Source organism: Aphis gossypii, chromosome 3 (assembly GCF_020184175.1).
Source record: "Aphis gossypii isolate Hap1 chromosome 3, ASM2018417v2, whole genome shotgun sequence".
Lineage (NCBI taxonomy): Eukaryota > Metazoa > Arthropoda > Insecta > Hemiptera > Aphididae > Aphis > Aphis gossypii.
The window spans coordinates 47,404,197-47,425,013 of NC_065532.1; the positions used below are offsets into that span (position 1 = coordinate 47,404,197).

Sequence of the window (20,817 nt, forward strand, 5' to 3'; positions counted from 1 at the left end):
TAGTATAATCGGATGCATACATGATCTAAAAAATATATACACGTAACTATGTAAGTTTTAGCCTTGTCTATTTTTTTAATTAAATTATCATTATTATCATTTATCATAGTGCTTTATAGTTTATACTATATTATATACATATATATATAACATTACAATATCCTTGAACTATTATACTCCATAAAAACTTTATTAACTTTGATTATACTTGTTTTTGTTTAAGTTAGTTATAAATGATAAGTTTCTAACACATTCAAGTAAAAGACTAAAGGAACAAAGTAGGTAATGGCTATACCTCTAGACAGATTTTAAATTATAGCGATGGCTATAGTTTCCAAACTTAAGTGTTAATTATAATGACTATATATATTTTTTTTAATTTTAATACATTTGTATTTATGCAGAATTGTATACTACATTAATAATAATAATAATTCAAAGGTTTTAATGAAAATGCGTAATACGCTGAATGTTGGAAGTTTGATCGGTAAAACGTAATTTCCGATTGCAGATTATATGGTTCACTTCATTTTTTATTTCACTCTGAATACCTATATAGCATAAAAATAATCTGAACGAGTTTCAAAATTTGATGTTTTGAGGGGAGGAAGTTATTTAAAAAAAAGGTATTAAAGATTATATTAAATTATTTTGAGTACAATACAAAATATTTAAAAATCATGTGAGCTGTTAAAAAAAATTGTAAGCTTTGTAAAAAGCTTTACATTAATATGTTTAATATAAAATGTTTTTTTTTATATTTAATGTCTAATCATTATATTCGAGTTGATTTATTATTTCTTTAGCACTTGTATGTTTTTTTATAATTATGCATTTTCCTTAAATAATTATATAGGTACGTATAATTTTTTTTAAACTTATTCCGTTGATTATATTATTTTGATATAAGTTTATTTTTAGTTTAAGTTGCTTGTTTTTATACAACGGACTTTCCTCTTCAATTTTAATTATTTAACAATATTTTAATAAATTATTTATAAGGAGAAAGAAAATATTATGAGAGATAATTAGTTGTTAATGTAATTGACTTTTATTTAGTTATTTTTTAATTTAAAGATTTATACGAAGAGTATTCTGAATATTAAAATGAAAATGTGAACTTTGACAGAATACAGATATAAGGTTAGATCATTATCTCGCGTTTTTCACCTCGGAATACTAAGAGAATATATTTTTATTATTTATAATATTATACATTTTAAATTACTGATAAACCGTTAGATAAAAAATTAAAGTTAAAATTCGATTTGATTAAATAATATACATTTATTGAAATAATTATTACATTTCTTGATTTGTATAAGATTTCATATCATGTCAAATATAATATCGATTATAGAGAACAAAAAAACATACGATACAGTTTTAAATATGAGTTACGAACGAAAATTGTAGCTAAAAATGAATAAATATTTCATTATATCACAGATTTCAGATATCATACTTCGACAAATTTACTTACGTAATGTAAAAATAATAATAATCAGTTAGTTACGACGACAATGCCTACCTTATAGATAAGTAATTTAGTTTGGAGTGTGTGTGCGAGTTCTCGTTGTATTTTGATGACACATTGGCAATACAGAGAGTTGAGTTGGGTCGGCACTGTTTTAAATGTATTCGTGGATGCAACAGCGCAATTCTGGTGGTTCTGACAGATGTTGATAAAATTGCGGTAAAAGTACCGTGACCGACCCTGATTACGGTAACCTTGGTCATCCAGATCCCACTGCCGTTTGGCACGGTGAGGTTGGCTAACGTGATTTATTTTTACCGCCTTTAAAAATGTCTGTATCAACAACTATCAAGCTAATTTTCGGTTAGTGCGTGCTGTCTAGACCCACCGCATTCGTATTTTATGGAGTTAGGTATTGTGCACGAAGCTAACCTAGTGATATTGGTTCTACGAAACCTTGTCCAAGACGGACAACGATATTGCACATAATATTATTGTTAATAATGTTTTGGCGGATCAGCTCGGACCCATTCTCACGACACCCGGTCGCAGAACTTGCATACGGTAAGATGGCCACGGTAATAGAGCTCAAGATACAAGTACCCGGCTGCTAATTGGTCATGTCGTGGGCAGTACAGACTCGTAGTTCTATACTCGTTCACGCACCACTCCATATCATCACATATGAACTGCAAAAGACCAACGGCATTTTAATGATGTTTGCGAATGGAGATTCCCACGCCTCCATACAAATATGTAAGTACCTATAATGTAGTATTTGAAAATCTGTATGTCGGAGAGTTAGGTTAGTTCGCTTAGTACTTCTGACTTTTGTTTAATACATTCATATGCATCTAAATAAAATAATATGTAATATATGACTTAACAAATATAATTTAAGAGATTAATTTATAATTTACAATATTATAATAATTGAATTACTTTATTTACATTCACGACCAGTTATTTACAAATGTAAAAATATGTTATACTATTTAAATCATGTACCAATGCGTTAAATACTATATCAGGTTTTTATCTGTTTGTGATACCAGTTATGTAATAAAATGTTAGAAGTATTAATTAAAGAATTAAATTAAATGTTTTGTCAACAAAGATTATAGATACTGAAAAAATACTAAGTACTTACATTTAAATTATCATCTGTAAAAAAAAAAAAAATAATTAATTTAATACTATTAAACTATTAATATTATGAGTCTTAACTGGACGTGTATAATTATCATTTTTTTAATGTGTTATTTTGTCATGGTATAGTGTAGGTATTAAAATTGAATACACGTATCCACGGTTAGTAAGTTATTGTATTATATTTGTAATTGTTACTATTGTTATTTTTCTTATTATTTTAAATTATCAGAACTGGCGTCCAATCACCGATGTAACAGTCGTATATTGTTGTTGTCGATAGATAGAGTTTGGTGAGATGCCAAAATAGACGCATTTCACATAATATTGTTTTCTTTTATTAACTTGAAAAGAGTTCTAACATTGGTTTTATACCACAGTTCTAAATGGTTGTCATAATAACAACAATAATAATATAGATTAGGTATGGAATCTATATAGAATAAATAAATACTGGTATTGAATAAAACTAGATTGTTATTAATGAGATGATTAATTATGTAAGACAATTGTCGCTTGCACATGCAGTTATATGCATCATTTTTTCCTATACAGACTGTTATTTTATAATATTATTGAACGCACTACGCAGTCATAATAAATTAATGTTAATTGTTACGTAATTAATTAATTGGTACCTATTACGTTTTTCACCAAGTCTGCTAATAGGGTTTTAACCACGGATATAGACGATAGCATATAATATCTACCCACGAGTATGTACAATTTAATTTATGGAATATTTCCGTGAAAACTTAAGACATAATATAGGTATCTACAAATTACTGTTGATTATTTATTAATACACGTATCCATTTTAAATGGTGATATACTCATATGTACCTATATTGGAATCATTAAAATATACCTATACTGTTCGTATCGCAAGACGCAGCAAATATGTTTACTATATTTACATTATATTTATGTGATAGAAAACAAAATTCAAACAATATTTAATAAATTATAAAAAAATTATTTGCATATTAAAACATTTCAAATAAATAGTGGCACTTTGTTTGACATAGTTTCAGTTTACGCATGATATATAGGTTAAATTTTATACGACTTAATCGTAATAAATAATAAGTTATATAACTAGGTAATAACTAATAAGTAACAATATCATGACGAAGAAATTTCTGAAAATTTATTCGTATAAATGTATTTGTTTTCTACATTATTTAATAATATGAAGCATACTTAATTTATTGTTTCTAAAGTATTGGAAATATGATTTTAAGTACTTATATTCGCTAATGAAAAAAAAAAAAAGCTGCAGGGTGTAAAAATATAAAAATCACAAAATTAATGTATTGTTTTAACATATTATATTATATAAGTAACAATATATATTACTCGTTTTCTGTTAGGTTTTCTTCCCATTTAATTTTATATATTTAATTGTTGTATGGCACTTAAATAACTAAATTAAAGTAATTTAATAATTTAAACTAAAATTGCACGATATTATCATTATCCAATTTTTTTTTTTTGTTATGGAAAATAACATATTTTAATATTTTAATACAATAAATTTAATAAGTATATCTATTCAATATACGTTTTAAACAATATGTTTAAATTAAATTTATAGGCAAATATAGTTAATTTGTTTGTCAGAGTAAGTAAGATTTAATATATTATTCGAAACCATCAGGTTGTTATTTCTATTATAGTATTATTAGTACCTAAAATGTTATTATTTAATATTTTAATGTTATTAAAGTAAAATAATGTTATCATTATAAAATAGCAAATATTATATTTTGATGTCATATATTATTTTTATTAGACTGCACCTATTGTATTTTCGTAAATTTTATTGAAATAATTTTATTGATTTAAGTGTAATAATACGTAAACTCAAATGAATTGACATTTATGTGTAGTATACTTAATTAATAATCACTAAAAATTATAACTTTATTGGTATTAAAATACATATAATAAATGTCTTGTTTTTCTTGCATATAAATAAAACCATAATTATTCATTTATATTTCTTTAAAAATTTTAAGTTTAATAATTAATCATTTTTAATGATTCATGTTAAGTACTTGTACTACGTTTAAATGCAGTAAGCATCACATTAATGCGATGGTTTTCAAATTAATTGACTCACACTTCACATTTTCTGCCCAAATGAGTTATAGTTGTAATTGGTGTTTTATGTCTTGTAAATCAAAATACGAATGTAATATATTTTTATTTAAATATAATTTCATTGTTTACTTAAAAATATAACAGTTGTATCAAAAAATAATTAAAAAGTATACTACACATTATTATTTATATACTTTTTAATATATAATTTTTTGAAGTATAATATTTTATTTATTTTAAGAAACATTCATATTATTATATAATATTTATCTAATGATATTGTGAACAGAAAATGTATTTTATTAATATATAACTTCGAAAATATTTTCAAATTATTGGAATACACTTTCTAGAAACCCTAACAAGAATGTTGTCACAGTTTACTAGTTGTTTATTTAATTGGATATTTTAGATCCAGAATGAATACATTAATGTATTATTAAGATAATGGATTAAAAAAATTTAAAAATAAAAAAAGTTTCATGTTATACATTTTATGTGAAAAGTATTATTGTTTTATTAAAAAGTTAACGATCTAAATAAAAATTTAAAATTGATATTAACATATAATTAACACAATTTATTGAAGATAAAATAGTCTACACGTGATACAATGATATATTGGAAATTTTTATTTTTAATATAATGATCAAATTATTAGAAATCTTCAAAAATATTTTTTTATGCTCAATTTCTTATAGTATACTTATTACAAATATACTGTTTTATACACAAGTATATTATAAAGTATAATATCGATAATAATAAATTGGAAATTTAAAATAAATAAAATAACATTGATATCATACATTTTATTATGGGGTATTTTATTTAAAAATTGTTTAAAATAGTTTACTGTATATTAAATCTAACGGTTTGATCCAACTTTATTATAGTTTCTGTAAATAATTTAAAATGTTTATTTTATTTTTTATGTTAGGAGAAACACAACTAGATACTATTTTTATCTCGACGATTATGATTAGGTTAGGTTAGGACATGACGTGTGTGTTTAAAAAATTCCCAGGTGGTTACCTATCCGGAAACTAACAAATAACAATATAGCAGCTCGGTTAACATCAGTGCCGTTATAGGATTATTAAATTTTAATTTTAATAATACACAATTTTTAAAAACATGTCTTATTTGAGATTTATTAAGTTATATTCATATACAACTATACAAGGATAAAATCATTTTTAAATTAGTTATACAGTTATACTACTATTTGGTAATATAAGTAGATATATTTTTAAATTATATACAAATAACAGACTATATTTAATGAAAGTCGTATTTATTCATATAATAATAAATTGCTTAAAGAAAATCTAAATACAAATTAAAAAAAAAAAAAAAATTAAAACATTTACAAATTTCAAAACTTTTAAAATCGTAATATTACTAGGATAATAATTGTGATATGAAAGAACCCAATTAAAATCCCCATAATAAATTATCATTAATCATTATATATAATATGCGTTAACAAGAGTCATTGCACATGTTTTAAGTTGTTGTGTGTTATTTTAACATTTTTACGTACTTATTGCCATAGCTAGGTATATTATTTAAAAAAAAACTATTCTCATATTAATTATCAAGTAAATTTAGCATTTAAAATTGTTCATATTTGGTAAAATATAATTATTGTTGTTAGAGGAATGTGTTACTTAAACATTATATTATTATTATCTATGTAGGTATTTTAGACAATTTTTTTTTTTAAATAATATAAAAACAACGGCAGCTCTGCCCATTGGTCTGACAGTAACTACACTATAACATATTAATATATTATTCGATTATTTTAGATACATAGATATTGACTTAAAATTAGAAAGGTTTAAATTTCACTGTACAAATTACATTTTTTTTTTTAAATATAAATAGATTAACAATTGCAGTAGGATTCGGACTGAGAATTTTTTATAGATGTGTAGAGCAGAGGGTTTCCTCTAGATATTTTTGATGATTTCTGAATTTTGTTAGGATGTGCTTGATTATTAGTTGGATACCACAAGTAGGGCATTTAGGTCTTAAGTGGATCGTATCTTGTCATTAAATGGCTACGGGTAAGTGACCCAACAGATTAGGTGAAATATTTGACTGCTTCTAGTATAGCTAAGGCTTCTGCTGTGTAAATTGAACATTTATCGGACAACTTAAGTTTATTTTAAGTGTCACCACATATGATTATTGATTTTACTCTTTGAGATGTTATAGACACGTTAATATAAATCTGTGTGCACACATGTGTGCGGTTGAGCTTGGTCATGATTTCATTGACATTTTATTTATATAATTTAGGATTTGTGTCTATTTTTAGGAGTTGATGGAGTTTAAGATTTAGAAAATTTGTCATGCATGATGTATATTAATTATTAGTGTATTTTTATATTTTTAGTTTTTATCATAAGATTAACCAGTCGTGAACAAAAGAAACTTACCATCTCTTACTATTTACTATCATTCACTTCACGAATTAATTTGAATTTTTAAGTTTACTCATATCACTTACCAATTACATTTTGTTAAGGTTGGTATCGTGCATTGCCGTGGAGAGGTCAATAGCAGTATCAGCTCAGCTGTTGTATTGCTGACCACCCGGTGCGTGCGTGCTATAATATGGTAGTGCGGACAACGAGTACGTTAGCCGTTTTTGGTATTGCATGCATGGTTTTTGACCTTTTCGTAATAGTTCGGTTATGTTTTCGTGAATTTTTATTATTTTTATTCATTATCCTCATTGTTATCGAAACTTTGGTAGGTAGTTCTTGTATATTTTAATTTATTTAGGTGACACTGAGTTTTCGTTTTGTGATTCATGTGCGTGGCCGAGCAGCATCTCATTAAAAAACATTCGACTGACTGTTTTGGGTCTCTTTCTCTTTAGTCATTACGTCCATTTGGTGATGAGCAGTGACCGATATTTTTTTTATTCGTGATTTGTGTTGTCCATTTTCGTCGATTGCAGCTTAGTTTTAAACCATGTTGTTGTGAACTGGTTTTCAGTTTGTATCTTTCAAGGTTTTTGCCAACATATTGTTCCGTATTGTCCTTTGTTTTAGGGTGCTAAATTGTACCTGCAGCCAATGTGAATAATCATGGTTTCATTTTTATTCGTACTGTTAATACTGCAAGTCATATTCGTACAGTGGTAGTTTTGGTTGTACTTTTTTGGCAATTTGCTAATATGTACACTTACCCCTCCTTCATAACAAAAATTAAATTTCATAATCATGGAATTTCAAAACATAAAAATAATTATAATTACATAATATAATATTTATTATAATAATATACATGTTTTGTGTTAATAATGATATAACAAGTAATGGATAATTAACACCATTTTAATATTTGTGGTAGTTCTAAAAAAATTTTTTAAGTGTATCTAGTCCTAAAACTATTGATTACTGATTAGATAAAACTAAATTAAACTATTATGTTTTGTATGATAGATTTATACTCCTATCTTGTTGATTAGCATATATGTTAATAATATTATCATAAAACGATTCAGTTTCTTTAAGTTGATGAATCAAAGACTTTTCAATTGATAGTATTGCATGAGAACTTGAACGAAGTTTTGAAATACTATTTCGAGTATAGGTTTTAATTCTTTTGAGGCAAAATAAATTTCTTTCATTTGGTACACTATTTGAAGGTAATGTTAAAATAAGAATAAATAATTTATAAACTTCAGGTAAAATGTCTTTCAATGCATCTTGTTCAATAATTTTAACCATGTCATACATGTGTAATAGATTTTGATATTTTACATCACTATACAAAACCTCCAATTCAACTTTTAATTTATTTATATCATAAAATATATTAGAATAAGTTGATTTCAAATTATTTAAAGCATTTTTTGGAAATTTGCAAGAAAATTCTTTAAATTTGGTTGTATCAGCTAACTTTATAAAAAGTAATTTATTTGTATCTTGAAATCTGGTGTTTAATTGCATTAGAATATTATCAATTATTTCATAAAATAATATTTTAAAATTTGATTGATTAGTAGATTCATTTCTTGTGGGTTTTGTAAAAGTTACCGCCTGATTAAATAATTTTAAAAATTCATATTTATTTCTTTTTTTCTTTAAAAGATCACATGTTGTAGTTATTTTTATCAAACAGAATTCTATATCAAATGATTTATTTTGAAGTACGTTAAATAAATTTTCGGTATATATGAATATATTACTAAATACCAGTGCTAAAAAAGCAAATTCAAAAGTTTTTAAATTTTTTAAATGACCTATAGCACCACAAATAGATTCAGACGACGATGTTGGATCATTACTAATAAAATTAAAAACATTTATAAACCCAGACCACTCATGAACTAATGTACTTAAAATTTTTGACCGTGAAGACCATCTACTTTGAACAAATTGAGGTATTCGTTTTCCTAAGATATTATCTACGATATTAGTACGTGAGGTGGAATCGTGAAAATAAGTAAAAATACCAGTTAGATTAGCAAAAAATATACGACATTTAGTATTTATACTACAACCATGTTGTAATACTAAATTTAATCTATGAGATAGGCTGTGTGTAAATAAAGCATTAGGTGCAAGCTCTTTAACTATAGCCTGTAAACCTGTTAAATGCGCAAACATTACACATGTTCCATCATAACATTGGCAAACTAATTTGTTTTCTATATCAAGCTCATGTAAAGCAGAATAAATCAGATTAAATAAATCTTGAGCTGTGTGGTCTTTATTAACATTATGAAAACCCAAGAAACGTTCAACTAATTTAGATTTATCTGTAACATATCTAATAATAATTGAACATTGTGTATTTTGACTAATATTTGTGGTATCATCAATTTGTATAGAATAAAATTTACATAGCCTAATTTCATTTTTTATTTGGTTTATTAAAGATTCAGAAATACACATAATCAAATCATTTTGTATAGATTTGGACAAATCTGAAAATGTGTTTTTTATACTCTCATAATGATTTTTTACTTCCTGAGAACATCTATTAATATGCATATCAAACAACTCTTTAAAATTCCCTTTATTTAATGGATCACTGCCCTTATGATCACAAAATGACAACTCTTGTTTTCCCAAAAATAAAACCAAATCAATTAAGTGCTCTATAAATAAGCGATTCAATCTCACGTTTTCATTATAATTTTTTTTGAACAAATTTCCATGCTCGTTAACGATATCTTTTTTAGTGAAACTATTTTTTTCTAAGTTTTTCAATTCCAAATGATTATGAATATGTTCTTTTGATGTTTGATGTATTTGTATACTCCTGGATAAATTTTTTAAATCACAATACCCAATAGTATTCCAAACAGACTTAACTTGACCTATTAACAAACAAGGCCAACAAAACAATTTTTGTATATAATGACTTCCACATAACCAAGAGTGTTGTTGATATAAATTTGGATTAAATGACCTACAGAATACCTTACTTTGTTTTTTGTCAGGAGTCAAAATTGATAAAATCGGAATAGGTCTACCTACTTTTAATAAATCATTTTTACTACCAGACTTCCAACGTTGAAACGGTGTTTCCAACAACATAACAACCACGTCTGTCACTGGATTCATAATTCTTATTTTTGATAAAAAAAATCTATCAGTTAGTAACCGATGTAAATGTTAAATAAAAAGCCCGACGGCACGAGTAAATAAATTTAAACGAACTAACACAAGCGACGATTCGAACAAAGACAGAAATTTAAATAATATTTTAATTTTAAAACGATTGCATTAAGCGCTGTGAGTCTGTGACAATATAACAACTGATTATGTCGTACGTGTTTCGTCGTTGAAATTACCACACTCGTTGCTGTGGGCTGACCATAAACCACATCTATTTTTAGTACACGGTACACAGAGGCGATGAAAAACGAGCCTCACCCTGATCATTGCGCGTGCGCATTTCTACTTATTTAACAATTGCGCACATAAACATGTGTGTGTGTAATAGTAATATATCATATAATATCATATTATTATGTACCTACATCGTACTCAAGTACAAACTCGGAGACGACGTTAAATGATGCCACTCTGACGTCATCGGAACATTGCCGTCGGTTGGCATGCCTAGCGTTTGCTTATGTAATAATTATTATTTTCTGCCTTTATTTTATTATCGGTTTATGCTTTTTTTGGTTATTTTTAGGAATAATACGGAATAGTACACAATATAAACTATAATTTATATAAATTATATTATAATATTTATATAAGTAGCTACGAGTTGAAAATGTAATACAAGATTTTCTATAAGTTTGGCTTACAATAATTATAAAAGAACTTAAATTTTGCGGTATTCAGACCATTAAAACATAAATTGCCTTTTTAACAATTCACTGGAAAATATATCCTAGGCTGATAAATTATCTTAGTACAGAATCGTTTTTCATATACAATGATAACTTTAATTGGAATTTGGATTCGAATTTAATACATCCAATAAAGTGACCTACTATATAGCAGAGCATTACTCTTTTAACCACTCATTTTTTTTTTTTTTTTTTTTTTTTTTTTTTTTTTTAGTTTACAAAGTTATTTATTGTAGAAGATATTGTTGCTTAACGTACTGCCATGAAGGCAATCTTAATTTTATATTTGTAAATAATTGAACACGACAACTATTACAATATTATAATACTAATGGATTAATATTGTATACACATTACTATTACATATACATTTTAAAACTTAAAATGCAAAACTGATTTAAAGAAAAATAATAATTGATATTAATTTTTTTTCATATCTATCAAATTTAAAGTAAATTATTTACTATAAGTAGTTTTTTTGAACAATGATGAATACACTAACCATCGTATTCTATACGATTTAAATGCGTATTAGATAATATGGTTTCAAGACGTAAAATCTAAAAATGAATACTAAGTGATATTTATAACCATAGAAATAATCATCATAGCATTGTAGAAATAATATGTATTAGTAACTATTTATAGGTAATGATTTTTAGAAAGTTAAATGTTTAAAAATATGGAATACATTACACAAAAAGATTCTCACCATATAAGAACTTAACAAATATAAAGTACATAATATAATAATAATAATAAAAAATTATAGGTGCGCGTAAAAATATAATTTCTTGGTAGCAGAATCCAAGCTGCTACACAATACCTTAATTCTATGACAAAACAACTCATTCAACCCTTAATTTTACTAATCAACTCCAACAGCCACGGATAAGGTTGGACTAAAACTTTGGCACAATAATGGACATTAATTGAACAATTTATATGCGACGAATCATTAATAATTTTAAACAATGGCGAGTACACTATCCGCTACACATATTATAATGGATTACTATATCCACCACAGTATGCATACACCTACCTTAAAATTTCTAGTACAAACTTTGCTGTCACGCTCTCTCATTAACTATAATAATATAATACCTGACTCGATATACACTGTCTATGGGAGGGGTTGTATGGGGTATAGTATTAAAATAATACCGACTTATTTCCCCACATATGACATGATAGTGAGATGACCAAAACAGCATCACTATTATAACATAATCACAAGGCCTTAATTCTGTTATTAAACCTACAATGAGTCGTGCCTACAGTAGCTCAATTTAATTAGGTCTCGCTAGTAATTATTAAGTATATATTGAACACAATTGAACCTAAACATGACCAAGAAAGTTAGAAATGATATAATCAACAATATAACCTCTCTAAAACCAGCCAAATAGGTAATAGTATTATAACTGATGCATACTGACGCGCATTGTCAGGTCTAACGTAACCCACACTACTAGAAATTAGACCCGCTTTAAATGAAATAATCGGTGGAAGACATAAGTGCCAAAATGAGATAAAAAAAGTCGTATCGTACAAAAACTCCAAAATCCTGTATCAGGTACCAGGTACCTGTGTAAAAGAAGTTAGATTAAAAAATCAACCACTTTATTAAATTTATATTTATATTTATATAAATTATATTAATATTGATTATTGATAATTTTAAATATATTTAAATAGCTACTCATATAAAAAGTAATATGTCATTATTGCATCTTTGGTGCTTATGTCATATAACCGAAATAACTTCTATGTAATGTATTATTTGTTTTCAAAATTGAATGTATCGTTCCCAGGAAAAAAAAAAACATTACTAACGTGTCTGATTGATGCACTATTCGCGATAATAATGGGTGATGAATGATGATTAACGATGTACAATATTTTTATTTTATAATTAATGAATTAAGTGTGAATCGAGTGAGTACAATATAACATAACATTTTATTAATTAGATGTACTACACCATGCATATTGCATATAGAACTAGAATAAAAAAATACTAACTATACCTATTAAACAATGTTCATGTATAATATATATAAAAATTAATAAATATTTAATACAATATAATCAATACCAAACTGTTTTCACACTAGCTTTAATAGACACTTATCATAATTTAATAATGTACATTTTACAACAATGTGTTTGGTGATATCTGTAATAAATAATATTATCAATAAATTTTACAAATTTACTTATTCAAATTTCTTCTACTAACTTTTAGTGTTCAAGAACTGGCGGAGCATAAAATTATTGTTCTGGAAAAGTTTGTTGCTAGTTAAATAAAATGTCAATATTTCTTAAGAATCACACTTTGGGACTAATAAAGTAATATTACTTATTGAAAATATAAAACACAAAATAACACATATTATGTCTAAATTTGTTTTAATTTTGGTTATACTCGTATATTATTAATTACTCATGTGTATTCATTATCTATATGCGATTAACTTGAAATAAATAAATACAATTTTTTGAAATGTTGAATATTAATAATAAAAATGTTTTCAATAGAGCCATCACAAGTTTAATAATATTTATCAAATCGTAAAGATATATTTAAAACTTTAAATGGAGAGATGAATGTATTGGATTTAAAATTCATTTCACAGTATTTTTTCTGTCTATGACATTTATAATCATACAACTTTAATAAAAACATGTAAAAATTAAAATCAACATTTAATACATAACACAGGAATACAATATTACTAAGAAACATCGAATATTATTTCATTGTAACATATAGACATGTACCATATCTGGAACATTTTATGAGAGCAAAAAAGCAATTTCAAACGTCAAAAATGACCTTTATACGTTAAATTAAATAATAACTTGAACTACGTCCAAATTTGTTGCCTATGCGGTTTATTATTAATTTAAAATTTGAAACACTGGTTGGGTTCGTGGAATTTTACTCTCATCGTTCGTAAAGTAGGATTGTTCCCCGCCGGCAGTGTGTAGTGGATTTTACCATAATCATGGTAAAATAACAACCATGTAGCCAGTTCACTGGTTGAAATTTAGAGAAGATAATGTTTTTGGTATCGGTTACATACACACATAGTTAAGTTTCGCGGTATTTGTGATTTGATGACAGAACAGGGCTTTCGGGAACTTCTGGATTGGCATTTTAGTCTATATTAACATGTCTCGTTGAGCTGTGGAGAATGCCAATCTACGTGTATGACGACCTCTAAAAACGATGGCAGCGCGAAAACTTCGAGTGCAATTACGACGAGAACGCCTGCACAGACATTCAAAGGCGACTGCGGGACTGTCAAAGTCTCGATTTTTGCGTCGAAGCTTTTGTGGGTACTCGCTAAAGAACTTTGAGCCATTTTAAATAATGATACTTTTCATTTAGTTTTAAAATCTAACATTGTCTTATTGAACATCGTATAAATTTGATCAAAATGAATTGGCTTAGCAATGTTTTTATTTTTGTTACAATAATAAAATAATTGTTTGTGAACATTATAATATATATTGATTCTTTTTTTCGTACTATTGAATATGTAAATTAGTAGTTTTAGAATAAGATTAATATAAATATTAATAATAATAATAAAATTGTTAAAATATATTTTATTTCAACAGAAGACTCATCGTTTATAAACATTAATGGCCATTGACTCACAATATAAATTCTACATGCGTATTGTATGTTTCTAGAAATAGTTAAAACACTTAATTTAACGAATTGTGCTGAATGAATCATTAAGTAACACATAACACCGACGGGTACAGCAATAATAGGTATATAAACTATATATTACAAACATTGTAAAATATACGTATTGTGTATAGAATGTAAAAGCCACGAATTATACTTTATACTATAATGGCTTACAGCTTACACATTTGGTAACTAACCGACTACGTTCATTAATATATATATATGTGTGTGTGTGTGTGTGTGTGTGGTGTGCATGTGTGATAACTAAATCGGAATGACTATAGAGCGGTTCCGAATGAAACCTATCATAGTCGTTTTTCTACAAAGTTTAGACGGCACGACACAAATGAACTTATCACACTCATAGTATTGTCATATATGAATCGAGGCAGATTTATGATATGATATCTAACATTTATTTTATTTAATGTTATATTTATATATTAATGTGTATTTATATTTATTTATTTTAGATAAAAACTATGAGATGGTCAATAATTTTTGACAAACTAAGCAATATTATGTCCACGCATCGTCAAGTAATATATTTAATTAAGCATTTATAAAATGTCAATACTTTAAAATATAATATTAGAACATGAACGAATATTGTATTAATTTTGACCTACAATGAAATTAATTAATTTATTACTAGGTATAAATATTTCGATTGCTCCAGTATAGTGTATACCTACCTACGGTAATTTTTCAACAAATTACTCTCCATATAATTGAAATGATAAATTATTGGAACAATAATACAGTAAATTATATAATATTCTTAAATAGTAAATATTTAATGATATATAGAATAATAACTAATAAGTAATATTAAAATAACAATACCGATATAGATAGTTAAGCAAATGTCGATAAATTAGTAAGGGAACTTGGCTCATCAAATATAAATCTCAAGTATAAAACAAATCAAAGTTTTTAATTTATTAAAATTGTAGTGACAATATGATCCAAAGGATTATTAAAGTCATAGAAGGTACGATTGAACGATGAAATGGTTTTTAAAACACAGGTTAGTGTCAAGAATTATATCGAGGAACATTAAAATTTAAAGAATGCAATTAATTCAAATAATATAATCGCCTTTTATCAATTTGGACATTAAAATAACATTCATAGATTTGCATCTAGAAGCAAGAGAATTTAAGTTACATCACATGTTATGTTAGTATTTTTGATGAATTTCTTCAAAATTTGAATATAAAATGCTTATAAAAAGATAAAAACTATGTGAACTTTGTTTTCGTTATTTTTCAATTGCTTTAAAATTGTAAGGTGAATAAAAAATTGTAATGATTTTTCTTAAATAAAACGCATTACCTTTAGACCATAGTAAGTTCTTGTTTATAAGCCATATGTTGCACAGTGTTTGAAAAGTAATGTTATAAATTTATTGTAGATATTATATTGGACATTTGTGTATTATTATATTTAACATAATCTAATCATATATGATGTATACGATTTAGTATCTTCCACATGCACAGGTTCATTATGTTATTATAATATATTGAAATCTTGTTAAACAACATTGATAGAATGCAAAGCTTTTAACCTTTCAAAACATAATTTATTTAATGTCTCTATATGTTACTATCTATTTTTTTGTTCTAGTAAAACCTATAAAATTTGCAAAAAAATTGTCTGAAACCGTAACTTGTTAAATAAATAATTGAATGTTCGCATATCAGTGAGAAACGTGATTTTCTGGAATGCCAATAACATTATGAGAACATCAAATTGCTAGCTTCTAAGTATTCAGAGACAGTACCAACTGCTAAGAAGATTTCGCATGCATATGGTTCAATGGTAATACATTTTTTTCATTTCTTTTTGATTTATTTATGTTGGTGCGATATTTTTTGTTGTCTGTTTAAAATCTCAACTATAATATAATAAACCTAACTTTTTTATAATCTGTTTAATAGCAATTTTAAAATAATTCAAATATCTTCGCAAAATTTTTTAGAAAATTTTTGAATTTAAAATTGTTATTAAATTTGATAATTAAATTAAAGTTAATAATTTTAGTTATAATACTATTCTAACTAAAAAATATTTATTTAAGGTACTTAAAACTTCTTACACCATATAGATATGATTATTTTCTATACCTGTGCAAAGAAATACTCAAAATATTTAGATTAATTTACAAACATTTTTACCTTTGAACCTATTCACAACGGAATAGTGGTACGCAATATTAACTTAAAACCTAAATAATTACAAAAGTATAATATTATAATATTATTATATAAAAATAATTAATATAATATTCTATTTCTTATATATATTTATATATATATACACATTTTATGTTATGTTTTGTAAGACTATGTTCAATCTATCAATCATTTATATTATGCTTTATCTACCTATATAAATAAACTTTAAAATATCTTTAGAAGTATGGGATGAAAAACACTTTCTCGCTGAATCGTTTTTCATAATATGAAATATTTATCATCAATAGTACGCATCCATTACATTTACCTACTCAATAACGATGTACTCTAAAAGCCGGTAAATCAGATCGACTTTCTTGGGATTTTTTATCTAAGTACTGGGTTATAATTTTCAACTTTCCTCATGCAATCATTATTGCCGACATTTTAAAACAAATCTATAATAAACCTTGATATACAAAGCGGCCAGCGAGTGAAGTACTGTTATTTATTTTAACTCGTTAAGTAACATAATATTTTCTTTTATATAATAGACGTTTGCTGATAAATTATTTAAAAGTAATGATTGATAAGTAAATAATTTATTGAATTTTAATAAATTTTAATGTGTCATCAGTCATCACTGTTAAATATGTAAAGATGTATTACTATATGTACTTTATATTTTATTAATTAGAATAATATGTTTATAATTATATAATACATGTAAATAAATGTACATACTAAATGTATACTAAATTTTGTTATGTCATAAGTACGTATATATTTTTAATTACTTAAACAATTTTAGGTTATAACGAATACAATGTACATGTTATATAATTTAATTAATATGTGATTAAAAAAGTGTTGAATCTGAATAGTACCTAAACATATACTTGAAACCTTTGAAACTATTCAATAATTCCTTTAATTTTTTTATTATTTTTTTTTATAAGTAATAAACAATGAATAGGTGATATACAATTGCATTAATTGTATTACCTTAATAATTTGTTTTCTTATTTAAAAAAATAATGTTTAATTTAGGTATAGAATATTATAACCTTAATATTTGAACTCACCTGCTCCAACACATGATATAGTTTTTGTAGAACTATTAAGTATGTATCATTTTATTTGTACATAAACACTAGGTATCGTGAAGTATTATTTTGATATAAACTAACTTTAAAACTAAAAATAAAAATAAAACTTTAAAATTAATAATAGATCGACACACTTATTTTTTATGATAATTGAATAAAAATCGTATCATGTAAACACTTGAAAAAGTGATGAAATAAGCCACACCTCAATATAATAATTATAACATAAAAACGATTTATGATAAGGAGTAAAATAATAATGTATTCTAATGACTTTCTATTAAAAATTTTATGTCGAAAATAAAGATATAAATAATAATTATAAACTTCGAAATATATATACGAACCTATATAATATTTTGTTTGTAATAAAGCCGTTTGAAAGAAATGGGAGGGGTTAATTAACAAAGTAATGGTGGAAAGAAAGTTGGGATGATACTTTCATTATTAAAGGTATCATTTAAAATTAATTGTAGGTACCTACAATATTATTAAACAAATAAAACGAATTTTATCATCGAAAAAAATTACGTTAATGGAGATAATATACCAGATAGATATTGAATTCGTGGAACTATCAAACAATGCATTGAATTAAAAAAAAAAAAAAAATATTAAGCAATATTTTAGACTTTTATAATTTATTAGTTTAATAGTCCTTAAAAATTAATTACTATAAATTTAATTTATTTTATTTTATTAATAATGCATATTTTTCTACCTATTAATAAGTGTTAATAGAAGTTAATTGCGTTTAATCAGTATCAATATTAAATGTTTAAACACTAAAAACTATATTTTTATACAATGGTTATTGAAGATATTTTATGGATACTATTGATACTATAGGTATTGATTTGAATTTTAGTTTTCAGTCATTAATTGTATAATATATTTTTATGTTTGTGTTATAAATTATGTATGGGTATCATATTTTTCAGATGAAAGCAATGTGATAAAATAAAAATACCACTATATAATTTGAATATTTGATTAAATGGTGTTTCAAGATAATAATATAGCTATAATAGTTATAAACGTGTCACTGTGTTATTGTATACCTATTCTATGTTAATTAATATAAACTTACTCCCTTTTGATATTTGATAGTGAAAGTACATACTTATTATATAATATATGCTCAACATTCTGGATCACAGTTAGCAAATATCAAAAGGATATAAACCCATATAATATTAACTGAATGACGTTTTATTATTACACAGGTATAAATTGTGTCCGTGTAAAATATAGTATGTAGATTTTAGGTACGTATATAATATATATATTTACAATAAAATAATATCCATTTGCAATGTTTAGTATAATGATAGACTTATATGTTTCAAGTTACATTCATGTTATGATGTATTATTGTTCATGGTATTAATTATGATCGATCATGGAGTGAATTAAAATAAAATACACTGTTTCTGAGAAATTTGTCTGGAACCCATTACAATACTTGTGCAATTATATAAATAACATAATACATTATGTAGTGATGTTGTATTCAAATGTATACTAATAATTCTAATACATTTTTTATTTTCATAATAAAATATAAAATTTCAGACTGAATTTATTAATTTGATTACATCTAATACTATAAACATTATTGATTATTTGGTAGTCACTAAACTACAATTTTATAAATATTTTTGAAGATAATTTCTTTATTTGTTTGTTTTTTTTTTTTTTTACTTTTAACGAGAAATTTATAACTATTTATACTTACATGGACATTTTGATTGAAAATATATATTATGTAATTTTGAGTATAGTAGGTACCATAAATATTTTTGTTTGAACATGGTACCTAAGTAATATTTCTAAAAATAATAATTAATTTAATCCATTATAAATAATATAATAATGATATATATATATATATATATAATGATTGTTATTAGAATATATCAATATATTATACTTAATTTTATTACATCATTTTGAAGTAGGTAGTTTGTTTCAGAAATTATTTCCTTGCTATAAAAAATGCATTATTTTATTCTAGTAAACAATATTGGGCTATAAATAAAATAGTTGTTAAAAGATTGGACATTATAATTTTATTTTTATTTTACGTATCTAAGACTTTGTTACTTTGATCAAATAATCAAAAATATTGGTATAAATAATCGATTCATATAAAATTGTAAACTTTATAAATCTTTTGATTGATTTTATTATCTATACTATGTACAGTCAGACAGAAACGATGTATGATAGACGATTGTGCATAAGTAGCAGGTAGTTTATTATATTCCGTTATATAAACCTACTATTAATTATAAATTTCTGTAATTAGTATTTAACGAAAATTATAAAAATTAAGGAAAAATTTAAACATTTTGAAATGAAATATTATTCCTTAACATAAACACCGAAAAAATAATTAAATATATCATAATAATAATATAATATGTTGTTACAATAGTGCATAATATATGTTTGTATGTACTTAATGTTTTAATAAATATACAATATGATTATTTCACTGTAAATACTTAACATCAAGAAAAGTATAAATACATTTTTACTAATTTTAAAGTTTTGTTGTTATTAAAAAAAAAAAAAAAAGATAAATCTTAAAATAAATACGATTCAAAAAAATATTAACACACATTTTATCTTGAAATAAGCTCATTATGTAAAACAATATTCTTTTAAAAACGTTAATACTTTTTGAAATAATGAGCAGTTATGTTTAAATAATTATTACTCTGCAATGTATTAAA

The 20,817-nt window shown here is 24.7% G+C and overlaps 1 protein-coding gene across 4 annotated transcripts; it reads right to left on the reverse strand.

The window, feature by feature from the left end:
* Window positions 1-1,267: 1,267 nt before the first annotated feature.
* On the reverse strand, window positions 1,268-18,200 carry LOC114120940 (zinc finger MYM-type protein 1-like). 4 transcript variants are annotated; one of them, XR_007605365.1, is made up of 4 exons: window positions 18,053-18,200; window positions 7,254-7,945; window positions 2,242-2,331; window positions 1,268-2,166 (listed from the first exon to the last, which is right to left on the reverse strand). XR_007605365.1 is itself a non-coding variant. In XM_050204862.1 (4 exons), exon 1 carries the CDS (start codon window positions 10,327-10,329, stop codon window positions 8,179-8,181), a length of 2,151 nt encoding a protein of 716 aa, XP_050060819.1. In that variant the 5' UTR covers window positions 10,330-10,586; the 3' UTR covers window positions 1,268-1,798; window positions 1,866-2,166; window positions 2,242-2,331; window positions 7,254-8,178. The 4 variants fall into 4 exon arrangements, 2 of the variants coding, with proteins under 2 accessions (XP_050060819.1, XP_050060818.1); XR_007605364.1 differs by lacking the exon at window positions 18,053-18,200 and adding an exon at window positions 10,243-10,554; XM_050204862.1 differs by lacking the exon at window positions 18,053-18,200 and having other exon boundaries at window positions 1,268-1,798; window positions 1,866-2,166; window positions 7,254-10,586.
* Window positions 18,201-20,817: the final 2,617 nt, after the last annotated feature.